The 20,264-nt window shown below is 49.1% G+C and overlaps 4 protein-coding genes across 4 annotated transcripts; 2 read left to right on the forward strand and 2 right to left on the reverse strand.

Annotated features, from left to right (window-relative positions):
• Positions 1–4,255: 4,255 nt before the first annotated feature.
• On the forward strand, positions 4,256–6,092 carry NEUTE1DRAFT_114998 (uncharacterized protein; the record flags this gene model as incomplete). Its single annotated transcript, XM_009858466.1, has 11 exons — positions 4,256–4,261; positions 4,402–4,411; positions 4,488–4,489; positions 4,753–4,761; positions 5,128–5,130; positions 5,212–5,216; positions 5,304–5,321; positions 5,380–5,390; positions 5,578–5,602; positions 5,784–6,021; positions 6,075–6,092. The coding sequence occupies 11 exons, from the start codon at positions 4,256–4,258 to the stop codon at positions 6,090–6,092; spliced, it is 345 nt and encodes a 114-aa protein (XP_009856768.1).
• A 930-nt stretch (positions 6,093–7,022) lies between these two features.
• On the forward strand, positions 7,023–8,538 carry NEUTE1DRAFT_119092 (uncharacterized protein; the record flags this gene model as incomplete). The annotated part of the gene is made up of 2 exons (XM_009858467.1): positions 7,023–7,504; positions 7,679–8,538. 2 exons carry the CDS (start codon positions 7,111–7,113, stop codon positions 7,957–7,959), a joined length of 675 nt encoding a protein of 224 aa, XP_009856769.1.
• A 1,528-nt stretch (positions 8,539–10,066) lies between these two features.
• Positions 10,067–13,600, reverse strand: NEUTE1DRAFT_126529 (uncharacterized protein; the record flags this gene model as incomplete). The annotated part of the gene is made up of 1 exon (XM_009858468.1): positions 10,067–13,600. The coding sequence occupies one exon, from the start codon at positions 13,598–13,600 to the stop codon at positions 10,067–10,069; it is 3,534 nt and encodes a 1,177-aa protein (XP_009856770.1).
• An 845-nt stretch (positions 13,601–14,445) lies between these two features.
• NEUTE1DRAFT_150534 (uncharacterized protein) lies at positions 14,446–19,371 on the reverse strand (the record flags this gene model as incomplete). The annotated part of the gene is made up of 3 exons (XM_009858469.1): positions 14,446–18,490; positions 18,592–18,819; positions 19,250–19,371. 3 exons carry the CDS (start codon positions 19,369–19,371, stop codon positions 14,446–14,448), a joined length of 4,395 nt encoding a protein of 1,464 aa, XP_009856771.1.
• Positions 19,372–20,264: the final 893 nt, after the last annotated feature.

Genomic DNA, 20,264 nt, shown 5'->3' on the forward strand with positions numbered 1-20,264 from the left:
TCGAGCTTACAGAAAAAGAAGCATCTGGCTGACTTAAGATTCCATTCATTCTCTGTTATGTGTTTTCTTGTTCCTGATTCCGCAACATCAGAGTGAAGAAGATCTAAACGTAAATTGCAAGAAGTGGCCTCATCAGCACTGTCATTATAATAGTTCGTTTTGACTCGAACAAAGTTAGGTAGTGTTATCCAATCACGGAAAAAAAAACCCCCATCTTCCTACCACTGAGACACTAGCGTACCACAGAATCGGAAAGGCAAAAATAAGAATAGATGTATTTTCACAAACGCCCATCACACAAAACATAATCAAATCCAGCGTGCTCTTAACAAGGTATTTCTGATGGGCCTTTCAATCTTCATGTCACCTGGAGAGTAATGTTGCAAGAAGAAGACCTTCTCATAACTTGGTCACTCCCTTTTTCCACGGACTTGATTATAATGAACTGACTAGGCACTGAACAGAAAGAACAATGCTCCAATTATGTTACAAACAGCGTTATGTACCTAACTATCTGTATACATACTCAGATGCAGCATTACTATCTCACAATGTACCAGACAGTCCCGGATGCAGATTGTTGTTATGCTTAGTTGAATACTGGGGTCTACTTAGGTTGCCACTTACTGTTGAGTTTGAATTTCGAATTAGACATAGGTAAATATCGGATGAATGAATGACTACAGAGCGTGTAGCGTATATGGAAGAGATGATTTTTTATATGAGAAAAGAAACTCGCGGTTATTAAGAAGAAAAGTAAGAAATGTCTGAAAGAATGCTAGAAGAATGTATTAACAGCTACAGATTTCAGATTTCCCAATCTTTACTTTCTATCTTTTTTAGTGTCTTTCTGCTATTTTCCCCTCTTATCTGATCTTAACCTTGGACGATTTTCCCTTAAGTAAGACAAACCGTGTAGACATCTACAATTCATTCCTATAGCTTGATTAACGAACACATGTACTTGAGGCCATCCAAGTCTGTTTGGAAGGGGCACTTGGCAAGCTTCATGGGGCCGCAGCGGGATATATTGAGGACGGTATTTTCCGCCTATCTCTTGTTCCTTTTCATTTCAGGTTTATTGATTGTGGACCTGGTATTGGAACTCACTCGCCAGAGCGGTCTAAACATCGGCCCATCCAAGACCCAGACAGGCGAGAAAAGGTGGTTTCTCGAACGAGACAAGCGGGAAGTTGGAGAGACTACTACGCTAACAGCGGTTATTCTGCTCACAGTCGTGCATCTACCCGGGCCGGATTGAGACTAGAGGCAGCGTTGGGCAACCACCACAGGGATATGCTGAGGCTGTGCCGTGTGATAATGCATGTGAAGAGGTGAACGAATCTGAGAAACAATGTAAAGCCAGGGGCAGGATGAAGGAAAATAGGGATGAATATGACGGAACCATGTTCAGTAAGACAGCTTGCCGCAATAAGAAACAAGGTGTGTAAGAGCTTTCTCCTATTTGGTCAACGTGCCAGGGGTTGACTCGTCGCCACTTTTTGACACTAGACTAGGCTTCTACACTACGCTGTTACTTTTTGTGTTTTTTTTGTTTTGTTGATTCACGTTGGGCTTATTTTGCACATGGCTCGTCGTCCTCATCAACCGGGGAATGTGATATCAACATGCGCAATTCAGTGTCATTGCCGCTGGAGATACTTAGATGAATCATGACGACATACGAGGAATTCTGCCCGAGGACATTACGGTGGCCGATAATTCGCCACATTAAACTCGCAATTTGTGTGCCAGAGAGAGCTTGGGTAGGCCAGGGTTTCTCGACTCCATCGCCGGGGTTACACCAAACGAAATTCGTAACTTGGAGAGAAATTGAATGGCAGGCATGGGTGTCAAGGCCAGAAACTGAGCGAACGCGGGTCTAGTTATAGTGGTGTGCCGCATACATACAATCGAGGCTAGGTTGCCACAACGAACCAGTGAAGGTGGAACACAGCTTGTGATGGTTGTTAGGAGCATGGCCGCCTCGCCAATCTGTCTTTTATTGCAGATGTGATGGGCGGATGTACATGGGAGCGGAGGGTTACCTGGTAAGCGAGGTCGGCCAGATCTCTCAGATCCCTTTGACGACCTTGGCCTCCCGTTTGAGGGGCCAATTGGCTGGTTAGAAAGGGGGTATCATGCATGATGTCTACCGGCGTACAATGTTGGTGTGGATCTTTAGGGAAACCTCTGTCAAGATGATGGGATTGGCGGCATGGAATTGGCATACTGCATAAGAGGTTCCTTCCGTGTAACGCTGGTACAGCAAGAAGACCAAAGCCGGCTCACTTGGCAGGATGTTGGGGGATCCCGTCAGTGTAGAATTCCAGGCCGGATTGAGAAGCTTGAGCGGAAGCTGGCGAAGGAGGATGCAAAGACCACACCATCATGAGAACGAAGAAGCAGCCACCAGGCGGAGCGGATCTCCGCCAGAAGATGGAACCCCAGTGTCCATGCTGACAGTCCAAGATGATTAAAATGATGTATTTCAGGGATGTGTGGTATTAGTTGTTGAGAAGAAGAAGAGTACTGTACCTCTAGTGTACAGAAATCCCAGCGATCTGCAGTTGGGTTGTTATGGTGTAGTGTACGGGCGCAGCTTCCAGATAGACCTCTGACAATTTCCCTTGAACGGAATGGCCAAACGGAAGCCGCATACAAGTATGGACAGGAACACAGGTTCGACGATATGTAGACCCTGCTTAGGGAGCCGACTTATTCACAAGGATAAATGACCGCATGGGTTCATGGAAAGAGCACCAGCGCGGTCCCCTGCCCCAAGCTGATTGATATCCGATGATGGCGGATGAACCGTCCATCGGAGAGCACTGCAGGAGGACGCCCAACTTGACATTGCTTCCATGCCAATCCGTACTTGCCTCGCAGAACATTCCAGGTGAAACACCTGTGACAGAGCTGCTTGGCAGGAGGCGAAAAGACAGGAAGCCACGGTCCATGGTTACGATAACCCATGGCAGATCAGTTCAACTTGGTGTGATTCAGTGACGGCAGTTCCAGCCACTCAAATTCGTGCTTTTTTACCCCGCAAACGTCTCGACATGGGGTGTAGCCATAGCCGGGGGGCCGTGACGTCGACCGGCAACGACCCACTTGGCTCACTTTAGTGCAAGTTTAAATGTTAGCGTCGGACGCTGAGCCCCCGCAGTCTCCAATGGTCCGCTAGCACAAAGTAGGAAAGGACCCTCAGTCGAGGACGAGACACATGCATCTTTGATTGGATAACGAAATGCAGGTGCTTCTCCACTTCAACAGCGTCGAGCCGATTCATTGAGGCCATCCTTTGGGGCCTCGCGTGCTTCTGCCTCTCCTGTCACTCCAATAGTGGTGAACAAACAGACTGATCATGGTTGGAAAGCTCAGACAGAACTGATCGGCAGCTGTGCACTAACATTTTTCTATTACAGTTGCACCGGCTACTACAATAATACGGCTAGAGCTCACAGTGATACTGGCCCGATGAGCGCCGATTGGCTTTCAGACGCACAGTCATCCCCATCCCTTTAACGGTGAAAATTTATCCTTTTTTGCCAAGCTAGGAAGTGGCCAATCAGTTGGCCTCCTTTGATCTACCTTTACATTTGTGCCTATGTAGATACATCAATTTTGCTAGTATATATAATACTTTCTGACATTGTAGGGGATGCTGCAAGCTAGGTAGAGAGATCAGAGATTGGATTGACCAATATAATTTAAACCAAGTGAGGCTATTCCTAATATCGTTAACGAATGTGGGCCTCCCAGTATTGCTCTCGCTTATAAATTGCGATATTATACATACTATACCCTAACTTCATTAAAATTTATGTGTTTTACTTGGTAGGGGAGCTATTGGTTCTGAAGGTAGTTGAAACTCTGTATCGAACTGACGAATATATTATATAATTAGTTCATTTTGAAAATTTCGTTCTTATATATTCATTTGCAGCGATTCTCCTAGTATTTAATATTAGGGATCGTTGAAGTAAAATATAGTATTAGGTAGCGAGTTTACTATAGAATGCCTAGATTTCATTGATTAGTTAGTTTTGAAAGTTTATATATATAGTCTATTACTTCTAGTTGAAGGGAGTACCAAATGGCTTTTCTCACTAATTGAGAAAGAGGTTGGCTGCGATAACTTCTGATGATAGTGATATATTATTAGTATAGTATTTACTAAGAGATCCAATACAAGCAATATACCCAGATAGAAATTAGTAAACAATACTATAAATAATCTACGGTAGTAACGATGGCTGTACGTGTTATACGCGTATAATTAGTTACCTATATTTACCCTATTTATATAGTTATTATATATCTATATAATTAGTAGTATTTAAATTATTTTATAACCTTTATTACTAAAGTGGTCTTTTATAATTCCCTTATACGTAGGGCGGTAGCAGTGAGTATACTTATGTATTTTATCCCCAGTATACTATATAGATAAGAAGTTTACTATTTGGCGATTTTTTATATAGAGGTATATTGCCCCGGTCTCCCAATCCTTATTTGGCAGAGGATATTCACCCTTTTTAGAATTGGGAACCGGTACATTTAATACCGCCCGATATAGTACCCTAAAGGGTACTTTCTCTTTTTTATTATCGACTTCTCAAAATTTAATAAATTGTAGTATTGTGCGGTTGGAGTGTATTATACTAGTAATTGCGATATTTTTAGTACGAAGGTAGCGTACGAGAGCGAGAATAGTAAAAAGGTTATTAGTAAATATATAATAAACAGACTAGTAAGGTAGGTAGGGTAATCTAATTACTAGCTCTATTACTATTACTTAAATCAGTATTAATTCACCCTATTATTAATATTTAATTAATTAATTATTAAATAAATTTTAGTAGGGGATACTATATATACTTATTCAAATTGATAACGCTAACCGTATTATTATACTACCTCCAGTTAAAGAAGTAACCGCCAGCCGTAGTAACCTAAACTTTAATACCCTGTGGTATTGGTTTATTAGGGATATAGACCATTACTATACTTTTACTAATATATTTTACTATTTTCTTATTAACAGCGACGTATTGTAGCGGGGTCCGCAGTTTAAAATAGATTCTCTAAATATATCTGTCGAAATTATATACTCTATCCTAGAGAGTAAGATCATTTTAAATAGGATCCTACACGCAAAAGCGCTTTAGAAGTATTTTGAATTAGAAAAAAGGTATTTAATTATAGACTAGGTAATTCGGGTGCCCCTCTTTCTCCTACTAATACGAAGGGAGGTTCGCTTTTGCATAGAGGCTAATATATAGTAAAATGGTGAATAGTACGTACAGCTCCGCAGCGTAAGTGGGCACCTAACGCGTTTTACGAGAGTAAGAGTTATTCTTACTTAGTAATAAGATTTTACGAAGGTTAGTCTATTATACCTACTATTCTACTATATAGGAGGGGAAGTATTAATAGAAGGCTAATAATATAGTAATGATAGAAGGGGGATGAGTAATTTGGTGTGTGAACGTACTGCTATTACCCCGGACTGTATTGAAGGGGAAATATTAAAAGTTGATAAAACCGACCCGACGCTCTGTAGGTTCGTAGTCGACGGCGGCGGTCAAATTGTTGGGTATATTATTGGGAAGCTTACCTATTAATAGATAAATATAACGCCGGTCCTATCGGTCAAACTTAGGGATAACTGGGAGTTCGTCGTCTGGCGGTTTAGGGTATCCTTTATTATAGTCCTTGTTATTACAGTCGTTTTTAGAGTCGGGTATAAAGTTACCTTTATTATTATCGGTATTTAGCTCTAGTTTGCTGGGGAGAGGGAGGATACGTAAGGGTAAGCGATCTGCGGGGTTAATGCCTGCTGAAGGGTGGGCTGGAGGGTGGGCTGGCACGGGCTGGGCTGGCACCGGCTGGGCGGGCGCCTTACTGGGTGACGAGTTTAAAATTAGTGAAATATTTATTTTGGAATATCGATCTCAAAAGCCTCAATACTACGGCAAAAGATCTGGCGATGTTGGAGTTCACCTGTGCAGTCTGGTAAGTCTGTCTCTTTACCTTAACATGCTATGCAAAATCGCTGATTTTACTAGCAAAAACGACACTTTTGACATCGGCAATCTGTTGCATGGACAGGGTGACTAGCGTTGCTTGGCTGCGTCAAGGAAGTCACTAAGTACTGCAGGTATCGCTGGTCTTGGCAAAAAAGGATAAATTTTCACCGTTAAAGGGATATTCGGTCAATAGCTCACGGCCATGCTCAGCTTGACGGTACGGAACCTTCGCGTCTGATTTAAGGTGTGATGCGCCCCTTGAGGGTACATACCCTCTAGCTTGGCCGTAGGGGTTCTTGGGGGCTTTGTCTCCCCTCTTTGATAGACCAAGGAAAGTGTACATTAGGTATCCCCGCTCCTCTTGCCTCCAGTTTTCCTCGTGGCACCTCATCCCCAATTCCTCAATCATCATCTGTTTCCTCTGAAGCTCCAAGTACCGATACCTTTCAGAGCCACTCGTAACAGAAAGAAGCACGAAGGTGCAACTTGAAGCGGACATTTGCCCACCATTCTATCTTCTGCTTAACGGGGAACAAAGGAGTTGGTGAGACAAGATAGAGCCCGTCCGACTACTTGGTCCCGGATAGCTTGCTCTAGTCAACCGAGACGGGAGATATTGCGAGTGTCGATCGTTTTTGCTGTTTGGCCATCAGTCAATTCCATTGCACGGCATTACCCAGTCGTTCCTTGCCTCAGGTGCAGTTAGAGTGCGCAATCTGGAGCAATCCGATAACATCACATCATTCCTGCCGTCTATAACCTCCCCTCGCACACCCTCAGTCGTCATCTCGGCCCCGCCCGACTTGACGTTTACCCCCTAACGGCTGCGTTTCACCTCTACAACACCGACTGCATCGGGTCGCACGCAACTCGAACCACTGCCACTTGCAAACATACGAGCTCGTCTTTCACGAAAACAACTACCACACCACCCTTCCCTCACCTTCGAAACCGTTACCGCATCTCCACGAACTGTTCCAATACGACCGTCAACAAAGCTTGGACCAGAACAGACCCTTCCCAGAACCTACATATTGCCCCTTCACCTCGCCGCCACCTGTCCGCCTCTTTCACCATGTCTTCCGACAACAGCAATTCGAATCAGACCAACAACGATATGGCGCGCCAACAGAGACGGGGTTCTGTGACTGCTTCATCTGCCGCTTTGGCAAGCCTCTTCCGAAGCAACTCCATCACACAGGGCCAGCCACCTAACTTCCCCGGAACATCTGCCGCCATCAACGAGCAACGTCGGAGACTCTCCATCACCACCCTCGGCCTGTCCGGAACATCGCCGTCGGCTTCCTTTATGCGTCGTGCCAGCCTCTCCACCAACAACTCGGAACTGGCTGAAGAGAACGCCATTGATGAAGATGATTCAGCCCGCACCGCTCCAGCCGTTCCCTTCGGCCGCCGCATGAGCCTAGGTGCCCGAGGTCCTTGGGGTGGTGTAAGCCCTGGGACAAATGGTAGGCCGTCCCCACCAACCCGCAATGATAGCACTTTCCTTCGTGGCCCTCCTCCTACTCCACCGCCTGTCTCGTCCCCGGGCACTGGTAACTACATATGGGGAAAGACGCCTTCCCAGCCAAACATTGCTACTCCACTCAAGACCCCTTCTGATGTGTTATCTCCTCGTTCAGAGCAAGGCTTCAACTGGTCCGAGCAACTTCGATCTCGTGCTGAGAGCACCGTCTCTGGTCAACGGCACTCAATCTCCTTTACCTCGGGCCTCAGTGGCTCGCCTCCTGGCGCCGGCTTTAGGCGCCCATCTCCGCCAGTCTCGACCCCTCAACATGACAGGACCAAATCTGTCTCCGAAATGCCGGCGCCTCCCGCCCAGGCGCCGAAGGCACGACCTGTCCCACAAAAGCCCGATCCCTTCCAGGAGCGCATTCTGAAGGGCGACTTTTACATGGACTGAGCGCGGTCCCTCAATCACTGGCTTGACGTTGTTTTCTTTTACATTGGTTTTTACAACATGACATATCTGCTTTTTCTTTCTGGGACTGGAGCATCAGTTTTCTCCGCCCTCATGCACCGGAGTTTAGGGAAGGGCTAGGTTCTCCTGTCGCGGCAGGCCTTGAAGAAAACAAAACCGGACATAAACTATGGCAAAGGTTCATTTTCAATAGGGGAACTGCACCTATGGAACTTACTATTGCATCGTTGTTGTTTTATTTGTTTACCGGCAAAGGTACATACGCCGGTCGTTCTAAGGCGAAGCAGGCGAGCGATCCGAGATGAGGAAATGACCACACCATCCAGTTTCATCAGGTTGAGACGAACTCGCTTTTTTCTCTTTCATGTTTCGTATGAATCGGGTATCGGTTTTTATGGTATCGGTTGCTTCACAAGGTTGGCATGTTTGAGGACGATACACACAGATTGGGAGGAGTGGCAGGAACATTCAAGCATATGGGCAATGGTTATGGGAAGGCTTGGTGGTTACGGTAATCGTCAAATAGATTACCCAATACAATACATATTTCAATACCTTCTGCTTCCTGTCGTAACACACTGAACCGTTCACATATCGGGGCTTTGTTATGACCCAAGGCCCTCAGAAGACAATCACATGCTTCTGCTTACCCACGTCCTCGTTCATAGGCTTCCACCAGCCGGCACCGACGCTGCGAAATCGCATCGCGATACTAGGCATGCAGACGCACGGCATAGACATACACCCACGGCCACGTGCTGTGAATTTTCAAGGAAACCTCGGCAGTAGAGAGCAAGTAAATGCAAGCTTAACTGTCTAGTAGGTACAGCCAGAGTGCTTCATCATTGCATCCACCTAGGTACCTCGAAGTATTTGCCACTCTACGTCTAGTCTCCTCTTCTCTCCCTTTCCAGCGACCAACCTTGGTTCAACACTCAACTCTTTACAGCCAATTTGCTGTAAACAGTCCTTTTGATTTCTCTCCCTACAATGAGAGCTCCAATCTCAATCTCCATCCCGTCACTAGGAATAAGCCGCGATTCCACGGCAGGCAAGACTCTCTCCGCATATGGAGCATAAAGGATGAACGAACGGCTCGAATGAAATGCAGATATAAAGAGGTTTTGACGTGCGGGTCGGGCGGCCGTGTATACAGTACTTGGCTAATGTATCTCTCTTTCTCTCTTCTTTTTTTTTCTTTTTTTTTTTTTCTTCTTTGTTGTCTTATGGGTGTCTGCTGGGCTGTTCGCCTGGACGTGAGGCGTTTCGAGCCCAGATAGATAAACCAGCTGCTTCTGTTTTTGTGTGTGTATGCGTCTGAGACCCGATGTTGCGGGTTTCGAGGTGAGTTGGTTGTTTTTGTGGTAATGATATTGAGTTTGACTAGGTACGTTGTTGATGTTGTATGTTGTTGTCGATTTTGAGTACAGTAATCGATATGATAAGTAGTAAGTAGGTTATGGTTTCTGATTTCACAAAGGACGTATTTTGCTTCGTCAGATTCGACGGTATGTTTACGATATTACTGAGATACCTGCCCTTCGCTCCCGTAGATTCACGTGCGTGGAGATCTGGTTTCGCAGATGATTTCTTATGATGGAACCTCGCCATGTAAGCTAGGTAGATACCTACTGTCGCCACCGTCTAGTAAGCCATATAGTGAGTGTGACTAGAGCAGTCAAGTGGCTTCCAAGTCTGAGCCTTTTCTCCTCCATACGAGCAAGAAGGTAACACTGCGTACATCTCAAGCACATAAACAAAGAGAGTGTGGGATGGGACCGCGTTGATTAAACCCATGGTGATCTTTTATCCTACCCACAGCTGTAATCATAACCATGTGCCACCTTCCACCTCTTCTTTCTTCTGTCATCATAATCCGTGTCATTCATCGGAAATCCCACACACCCCCCCCCCAAAATTTTCAACCTATTATTCATTAACCATTACTCATGCCATGTGTACATGCTTGATTTTGTTTATCCAACTGATTTCAATCTTCGACACAGAGATACGCTCGGGGAAACAGTGCTTGCTGGGCTTCTGTTGGGAACACCACGGCCTTTCTTTGAGTCAAACAAGTCCAGAAATGTCACCATGGTTTTGTTCCATCAGTGATACCCCATATTGGATTCATCCCCCCAGCATGATGCCCACCATGTCCGCCATGAACAGCATGCTGTTGCTGCTGCTGCTGCCCATGTCCTCCCCCTCCGCCACTACTACCACCTCCTGATCCTCCTTGGTTCCCATTCTGCTGCTGCTGCCCTTGATGCTGCTGCTGTCCCGCCCCATACCAGCCTTGCCCGTAATCATACGCCGATCTCGCTCCCCCTAACCCAGCAGCAGCACCTTGACCTCCAAATCCAGCCCCTAGACCGCCGTCGAAGCCCCCGCCTCCACCCAAGTCCATGCCTACTCCCATACCCAAGCCCATACCCAGCGCCATGATATTAAAGTCATCGCCCGCCAGCCCGCCGAGCGTCAAGTCCATGGCCTGCTCGAACCCATCGCCAAAATTGGCGGGTTCAAATTCGGGGATGAACGCTTGGCTGAGCCAGGGGAGGGGGTCAAGAGGCCCTGTTGAGGGCTGCTGCTGGTTCATATCTGGAATGGGTGCGGAGGAATTGGTGTTCGACAAACATGGTGGCTGTTGGGCAGGCTGCGGCTGTGATCGGAGATTCCAATCCACAGCAGCCCCACTGGATGCTGCGCTGATTGGGGCAGAGAGGATAATGTTCGCGTTGTTGGGCATGTGGGCGTTGTGTTGGCTAGATGATGGACCTGCTGATACGGTGAATTTTCCGGGAGGAGGAGGACCGGAGCTGGGGGTCGGGACGGACGATGATTCGTGTGTCGCGACCTCGGAGAGGAGATGAAGTGGCGTGTCTGCTGTGGTTGGATAATCAGATGCATTCGGTTGCTGTTGCTGTTGCTGTTGTTGCTTGTATATTTGATTTGATCGTATCGACCCAGCGGCGGGAGTGCGGTCCTTGTCGGCAGCATTATCTTTTCGTGATATTTGATTGCTAGCAAATGGAGGCGTACTAGACGACTCTGTCGACAAGGTACCCATTGCTGAGCCCGCTCCGGAAGGACCAGCCTCAGCACGGGGGATGCTTGAACCTTTTGGCCAGGCAGGCTGCTTCTGCGCTTGAAACCACTGTCTAAGCATCCCGAGAACAAAGAAGAATTTGGCAGCTGTCCTGTTCTTGTCGTCCGCCATGGTGGCTTTGAACTTCTCTAGAAGCTTCTCGATCCATTTCTCCACCTCCACGTCCTCTTTTCTCATCACCTTTCCGAGCTCGGTCTTGGGCGAAATCACAGACAAATAGATTCTGATCAAGATTACCACGGCGTAGGCGATGCGTACAAAGCTGAAGGCAGGCAGACAGCGTATGCTATGGACCTCCATGGTGAGAAACACATCGAAGATGTGCTTGATTGCCTCCAGAGTTGCGCTCAGCGCTTTGACGTGGGCAGGCGTCAAGTTACCGTCTAGCCAAGCCGTTTGACCATCAATCAACGTGGCGGGCCCTTTGCCGTCATCGGGGCTCTCGTTTTGCCAGACGATCTCGTGCATGTACAAATCAAGGACGTAAAAGCTTAACATGAGCGACGGCTGGCGCATTTCGTCTGGGAGTGACTTCTGGTACTCATTCAGCTTGTGCTCAAAGTAGCTGAGTAGATGCTGTGTTCTCAGAATCCTGATGCTGGAGCCTGAATTATGATCATCAAAGAAATTGATGCCAACTTCTTCTGCTAGTCTATGCGTCCAAATTAAATGACAAAGATACTTGTCCGTTGGTGCTGCTTCAGGCGATGTCTCCAGTATTTTGACACTTTCTTCCATGAACCAGGACCATCGGATGAGATTCGGTCGGTGAAGTGCCATGGAAGTATTTGTGGCGAGAAAATAACACGTCAACCACGCCCGTCTGGATTCGATTGATGTGGGATCTGGAGGAGGTGGTCTGTACATGATTTTGTCACGTAAGGTGGAGGGCATGCCATTCCTTAGTCCGCCCCTTGGCTGCCTTTTCCTTCCAAGGCCGAGATCGATGGCCATGACGGCGGCGATGTGAAGTAACTGGTAGAACTTGAGCTCCTCAAAGCGTTCGGGCGGCCAGTACCATATGGTAGCCACCTGGATTGCCTGGACGAGCTCAAGACTTTTGGTTCCTGTCACCATGACCTCCTCCGCAAAGCGTTTCATTAATTCATTCGTGAGAATCTTCTGTACCGAGGGTATTTCCCCCGCGGCAGCAGCCATAATCGCGTGGAACAGGATCGGTTGTGTTCTCCTGAGCTTATCTACCGTCATGTCGGTGGAGAAAACGACGCCTGGTAGATGCGGAACCATGTGCTCATTGTAACGCTCGAAGAACGCAGCGGCCTGAGCCATGCTGATTATGTTTCGGTCTACAATATCAGGGTGTCTTATTGGCGGTCGTGGTACCGAGAAATCATCTCGCGGATCCTGACTAGCTCGCTCCCTATCATCAGTATGCTTCCTTTTCTGCCCCCCAGGGGCCATATTCGGCGTTGTGTAAGGGTCGTTATCGCGATCCATTTTGTCATAGGCAGTCCAGGCTCGTGACGGTGTCGGTTGGCGTCCCGACGTAGGCTGTTCTCTTGGTGTGATAGGCCAATCCCTTGTTGCGGAAAGCGGTTGACCTAACACCCCCCTTCCAGATCCATTCTCATTGGGGTCATAAGAAGTCGCTGTTGTATACCTGGGCACCGCTTGCGCATCGGGCCCAGTAGTTGCTGAGGAGGCAGATGGAGATACCATGGACAGGGGATTCGTGCCACCGCGCACGTTTTGTAAGGTCGCTGTCAGAGCATCGATTTTCTTCTCTAGCTCCGCCACCCGATTGTCTGCCTTTTTCTGACGCTTGCGCGAGGGTTCCGTCACGATACAAGGACGCTTTGCTTTGGCGCATCGTTTGCAGTCCCCGTTCGGATTTGCGGGGTCTGGCTCACATCGAACCTTGAGGCTACGGCAACTCTCGCAAGCCCGAGGCTTTTTGGGTTCCCCGTTGGGATCTTTGCCTCCGCCATCAGCACTGGGTGATGGGACATTAGCAGGCGTATCATTGGCTGTGGCAGTGCCAGCGGCAGCGGAAGAGTTGGGACTGTAGCCGACGGACGAGGTGGGCGATTGCGGCGGGAAAGAAGAGAAGGGCAGAGGGTTATGAGCAGTCGCTTGCGATGGTGCGGATCTTTTCAAGCCTGGTTGCCTGTGCGGTGTCTGTAACTGCGGTCGGATATTATGAGGTTGTGCCGACGAGTGCGACTGCGACTGATACTGGAACTGAGACTGCACCGGGGAGTTCGTCTGACTTCCAGTAGCAGATTGAAGTTGGGAGCTGTGGTCTGGTTGACCGGATGGCATGTGGGCTTGGGAGTTGGGATGATATTGTGAATGTAGCTGTTGTTCATTTTGGTTGTTGCGGGGACTTGGTGCATTAATACCACGGCCACCCTTGGTATTACTCAACGCGTTCTGGGCGGCCGCGTCTATCGACGATGTCGTCATTGAAGCCTTATTTGGAACAGTCGGTGTCGGAGCTCCATGGGCCGCGTGGTTGCCAGAACTGCGAAGCTTGGGATCGATATCCATGGTTGTGATGGCCTAACGGCATCTGATGAATTGACGTCGGTGATGACGGGCCTTCTTCGTCCGATCTGCCGATGACGCTGTTGGCTGTCCAGGTGGAAAAGTCGGAGAATCGGTAAGTTTTATCTGACACTAAGCGCACTAGGTCGCATGTCTGCTCACGTGGTCTGTGCTTTTGTCCCTGATCGGGTGTTACATATCACGATTTCCGTATGGGTCTGGATCAGCCAGTCGAGACTTAAAACTCACAAGAGCGAGGTTCGTCACACAGGCTTTCCATTTTCCTTGAGCATGAACATCACTGCATCAGTATCAGCTTTGCGCCTGCCGAAACTCTCCAAATATTTTCCATCGAAGACAATACTTGTCATTAACTCGTCAAGAACTCGACTTCATACTATCTCTACATATTATTCAAGCAGATCAATGTTTTCTCTCACTGTAGCCATATTTCCAAGTAGCGTAAACGGTGTTGCTAATATGATACATAACGTCTTGAGGGTTGTGATTTGCGATCAAAGTTGAACAGACGGTCTAATGCTTGACAACAGCCGCCATCTAGTCTAGGTGACCCCGATTGAGACGGGAAGAAGAAGATAGAAGAGGAAGAAAAGAAGCTAATGGATATTGGAATGCATTGGTATCTTATGTTAGTTGCGGAAAAAAAAAAAAAAAAAAAAAAAAGGTTGAGATGAAGAATAATGGCACAAAAATGCTATACAACATGTGTTGTAACATCTCAAAGAGGATCTGGTAGAGATATCCAAGAAAAGGCGCCAAAATAAGTGATCCTCAGCGCCGACAGTTTCCGTCAAGATGTTCGATAGAAGAAGTACAGATTGAAGTGGTTAGAACCGATTATCGTCCCTCATATGGCCTCTTATTCCCGAAGGGTGAAGGTTGGGCATGCTGCTCTTGCGTCGGTCCTTCATCGAATACTGCTCATACGAGGGGGCAGACGGATGGAAGTCGTGAGATCTTTCGAAACCTGTACTAGGCCTCAATCCTGATTGCGCAGAGTATAACGCAATGTCATCATAGGCGGGCCTTTGAAGAGGAGGTGTGGGAGTACTTCGCGAGTGCATTTGCGCAGCGTTCATCTGAGCCATATGTTGCATGCTCATAGAAAGTGGTGGCGTTGGTGTGTTGCGGCTCACTTGGCCCTCAATCACAGGCTTCATAGGCCGTTGCCCATATGGCGAGCCACTATGAGTTGACGATCGAGTGTCCGATGGATGCGATCCAGTGCGTTCGTGAGTGCTGCCGTGGACGCTATCAGAGTCCGTTGTGGGAAGCTCATATTCGCCGGGGTCAATGCCAAAAATCGCTTCGTAATTCTGGAGGAAAAGTGCGAAAACAGGAGCTGGAATGTTGAGTGTAGGCGAGAACACAATGGCAACGTTGCGTACGGTCATTTTGTTCGAGTCTGCATGATTGATGATCTTGACCAGGAAAGCAATCAGGTACCTGAGAAGGGTACCATTGGCTTGTGGGAGTCGTTCTACGAGCACCGAAAGAGCTGCGATCCTCTGGGCTTGATCTGGGAGCTTTTCAGTAACGGACTGGAACTCGGGATGAAGATCCCGTGTCAGTATGGTCGTGGGCAATTCGCGTAGATAAGCCTTGAGCAAGGATGCAACAGCATGGATATCGTGATACTGCCCATCGTCAACCAGGTTGATGTCGCCCTCGTTGTTGAACCGTTCTTTCAGCTGCTTGATGACAACGTTGGAACCGCTCAACCTAAAGATACCCTCTTCGTTGATGGCATCCTTCGCATCCAAGTACTGAATACAGCGATAGACAACAGCCGGCAACGGGACCCTAACGTCGGCTGGTGCATTGTACCTAACTGCTTCAGCCAAGGGCGCACCAAACACAGGTCTGACCGGACCGTGGCTGTTGATGCCGGCACCCGCATGGCCATTTTCACCGGAAAGCGTATGGTGTGAATCGACAGACTTTCCGGCCTTCTCTTTGCTATCGCCCCAACCAAAGATACTTCTCCGCGGTCTCGGGGCCTTTTCCACAACGGGCGGTACTGAGGGTGGCGCGGCGGGAACGATGCCTAGCTTGGTGCCCCAAGCCTCGGAATTCGAAATGACCTGGGGATCGCGAGGTGCTGAAATTGTAAAGCCAGCTTGAGATGGCGCGGCGTGTCCCTGAGCAGCAGCCGGCTGATATGATGAGACGCCTTGTGGCAAGTCACGTTGCTTTGTGGTATCGTAACTCCTGCCCAGAGCCTCAGCATGTTGCTTCTTCTTATTATGACCGCCATTGGCCCGTTCCGAGGTATTAGAATCATGCCTGTCGTGGGTTTGGTTTTTTTTCGAGCGTTCATCCTTTTCATCATCGGTGTAGTCGATCCAGCGCAACAATGCTGATACCCACTCATCCCTTTCCCTGTCACTCTCGGCACACAACACATGTGTAGTGACGCTAGTTGGGTCTTTCTTCTTGGGTTCTTTGATCACGAAAGCATGGCGGTACTGATTGTCGGGGTTTTCCATCCCAGGTCCACGGGCAGGAGGATCTTCAGCGCCATGATGACCTTGTTTGCCAACCTGCGTCATAATTTGTGCCTTCTGTAGCTTGATAGTCCCCAGATGGGCGCCACCTGGTGTCTCGTAATACTTGAGATGGGGGCTATCTAGGATGAAGTACCTGGCCTTCCAGCCGCCAAAGTTCTTGCCGCGCTTCGTGAGATAACCCTTGCGGAAAGGTCTTCCGCCAGGGCCTGTTAGTACTGCTTCTGGATTTTCATAGCCAGTCGAAGATCCAGTCTCGTCGGCATTTGGCGGTAGAGTATGCGTGGACAGATACTTGCACAGTTCCAGCGCCGTAGAGTGATCGAGAGGAGTATTTAACAGCTCTTCCAGGTACTGATCAAGAGCAATCCGACGGGCGTCCAGCTTTGCAGGAGCATGTCCACTAAACAAAGACCTGTCCGGAGTTTTCGCAGTGAACGTGGGACACAGCTTAAGCCTCGAGTCGAGCTTTGCCAAGGAAGCAGAGTCCTTTTCGACCCTCCATAGCTCACCACCGTCGGCTCTAGAGAACACAGCCAGGGTAAAAACCGGGTCTTCTTCGAGCTGTGTCATGGATAATAAGCTAGCCCTGGAGGGCTTCATGCGAGAAGACGCAACTTTGATATCGATGGATGGAAGAGCGTTTGGTGGAAGCAAAAGGTCAGGGTATTCCTCCGTCATGAAGCCCCTATATATCCTAGTCCTTTCTGTCGGGCTCTCGTAAGTGCTTTTGGTGGGGCTGGAGGTGGAAGACATGCTGTCTGTTTCCTTGACCATATGCATGGGTCGAGGAGAAGGTAGTGGCATCGCCGGCGGAGCAGAGATGTGCAGAGGCGTGTTTGGAGGCAGAGGAATTGGCGCTCGCGGTGGTCGTGGAGACAACGGTGCTCCCATAAAGTTCATGCCCCTAGGCGAGAGTGATGGTGAGCTAACTCCCATCGGCATCGGGCGTGGGCTAGAGGGAAGGCCAGGGCTCAAAAGCGGCATTGCATAGGATGCATCCCGCTGATTGGATCCATTGAGAACCCCGACGAGTGACGAGACAGTCTCCTGAGGAGGGGGACTCATCTTCACCTCGAGAAATCGGGGGTTGGATGGCATTTCGGCCGGAGGCGGCGGCGGCACTTCTTCGTTTGCGGCCCTACTGGCACTTTTTTTGCTCTTTTTCGAGAGGCTTCGTAATTCTGCTTCTTTCCTGGCCATAATTTCACGATCGCGTTCATCCTCCTCTCGTGTTCTTCGACGGCCTCTTCGTTCTTCGAGACTATGTTGATCGGCCTTGGGGTCGTCTTCATACTCAGATTCGCTGTCTGCCTCGGGTTGTGGTACCCTTTTGCTGTGTAGGGCACTATCCTTAAGCTGAAGAGGCGCGGGTGGTGGTTTACGCAAAGGTGGTGATGTTGGAGGGGGTAGTTGGCCCTGTACAGGAAGCTCGATACGCTTGGACAAGGGCGGCTCTGTAGGCGTCGCAGGTAGCGGCATCCGGGGAGGCTTGCTCGGCAAACTTCTTGACGGTGGTAGGTTCGGGTTGATATGAAGCCCGGCAGCTTGTTCCTCGGCCTCGCCCGCTTGCCTTCTGGCCTTCTCGCGTTCCCATTCTAACGCGTCATGATCGTAATGATCTACCGCGTGTTCGCTCGGTCTTGGCATCGTATGAGAAGGGTCCAGCATCTCACCCACGGCGGACGGGGAACCGTGAGAAGGTAGTTGGCCAGCAGGAGGAGTCACAGGGTAAGGCGCCACTGACATATCAACGGATGATTGCCTCAAGTTGGTTGAGCCTTGGCCAGGCGAATCTGGGACTTCCAGCACCTGCTCCTGGGTTGAGAAGTCGGAGGCGGTTGAGGTCCTGTTTAGTTCTTGAGCTTTGGCATTTGCTACCGCCGGTACTGACGGTCCGTCTGGATCGCTCAGGAGCTCTTTTAGTTTCTTCCTGTATTTTTCCTTGTCTTTCAAAGCCCGTTCGAGATCCTTATTAAGGCCCAAGATCATAGCTCTCTGCTTGTCAACTAGTCGCCACAGTTGCGCGTTCTGCTGCGATTGGGATTGCTTCTCTTTCAGCAAGTATTGGATGACTGCCTCTGGACTTCCGGCGGTCTTGATTAAGTTGGCAATCTCTGTCGTCCCCGTGTTGTTTTCTTGGGACGCTTTTGTGGTTGTATTCGAGCTCGATGATATTGCTGATATCGCTGAGTCCATGGAGGAGTTTCGCGGGGTACTCCTGACAAGGTCAGCCCGCACTGCCGATGGACCTGCCATGGCAGAAGCTTGGCCGGAAGAGGAGCCTGGGGAAGGCTGCTGAATCAGTCCCGTGATCGAGTTATTGCGAACATTCGAGGATTTCGGGCTGAACGACGATTCTGGTCTGATATATAACATGCGTAAGTTAGCATGGTGTTTGGGGCTCGTTGTTGCCTTCAGGAGCCTGCGGCGAAAGACAGCACGCATAAGTTGGGGTCTACACACCCTGGCCTTGTTTCCTCTGGAGTATCTCTGCCCGAAGATTCGCTATCGAAGAAGGCAGTCGGCGAGGGGTGATCGGGAGCAGTCGTGGTTACTATCCGTGGAATCGCGGCCGCTGCGAAAGGGTTGTAAAACGTCGGCGGGAAGTCGGATTGCGTTGGGCCGGGACTCGTCGGGGGAGAGGCAGCAATACTTCGTTGCAACGGGCTTGGAACAGGTTTCTGTGGGAACCTGATGTGACAGATCGATTGGGTCAGTATCGTGGACACGGCAGCAGTAACTTTCTAACAGTAACACGGCAGTGAAGACAGTAGAACAAGCTGGGGGAGGCAGGTCGGCTGGCGGCGGTTTGTCCGGTGTCGGTTGTGCGCCGCTGGACAGTCGAGAATTACTCTTGGGATCGTCCGTCTGAATCTCAACCTCTTGCGAATTACCGTTCCTGCCCGTCTCCAGTATCCATCCAATGCCCCAAGTCTTCAAGCGGCACGGGTCCCGACAGCACAACCACCCAGTGTTGAAGTCCGATCCAATGGGCAACACCAACAAACCCACGCCCGCCCGAAAACAATCTCAACTCAACACTCACTTGGGGAAATTAGAGGCGCAAAACGAGAAATGACCTGAAGCAAAGCCAAACGCAGAAACAGGATGACATACATACCTCGTCGATGAGGGTGTTATTGGCAGCGCACTTTTGGGTGATGGTGGTACGGTGGTAAAAGCTCTCCCGTCATAATGTTGGTTTGACGGGCCAGCATCGGCCGGGTGAGCAAGCTGCGACATGCCCGTGGTCCGTAATGCGACAAAAGCGCCCCTGGAGAGGGGGGATGGAACCTAGGTACCACAACCCGGCACAGACTGAGAAAGAGGAGGACAGCGCCTGGAGTCCGGGACTTGGCGGCCAATTAAGGGAGTCCGGGTGTGAGAAAAGGCGACCTGTGAAGGGACCTGCGGAAGGGGTCAGAGCTTAGTAACGCAGGATAACTCGCCAAAGTTTCGAAGTGCCCCGGAGACCCTGATTAACGTCGCATATATTAATTCACCGTGGTGGTCTTTCACGGGTGGTTCAATATTAAGTGTTGACCTCTTATTGCGATGCGGAGCAAAGTGGAATATACACCCGTGTGTATGAAGGGAATCGACAGCGTAAATGGCGCTGTTGGATATGCCTGCTTAAGTTGGATGCAGATGGGCCTGTGTGGCTGCGTTGGACCGTGATGAAAGAGCAGGCTGTTTGAGGTGACAACCGAGATACGCCTTTCCACGGAATCCTTTGTGTATCGCGGAACGTAGAATGCTGAGTGAGGGTTTCTGTGTCCTTGTTTCGAACCTACCCTACAGTGTAGGTATGAGTCGCGACATTTGGGGGGTCAGAGCCGAAACGGGACGAGAAGCGGGAGTAGTGAGAGGATGAAGAATGAAAGATGGAAAGTGTCAAATGATGGATCCAGACACCGGAACAAGCAGCGGGTAGACCCAGCCGGTTGGGATGGCTCGGATGATACTGAACAATGGGATGGGATAGAATAAGATGGGAAGTTGGCAAAGAGTGCCCGCCAGACAGATTGGGAGACGCCAGGGACCAGTTCGATTTTTTTTTTTTTTTTTTTTTTTTTTTTTTTCCCTTCCAGCTGCTTGCTCTCCCCCCTCTCCAGTACCATACATCTTTGGCCTTT

The sequence above is a fragment of the Neurospora tetrasperma genome (genome assembly GCF_000213175.1).
Source record: "Neurospora tetrasperma FGSC 2508 unplaced genomic scaffold NEUTE1scaffold_81, whole genome shotgun sequence".
Classification (NCBI taxonomy): Eukaryota; Fungi; Ascomycota; class Sordariomycetes; order Sordariales; family Sordariaceae; genus Neurospora; species Neurospora tetrasperma.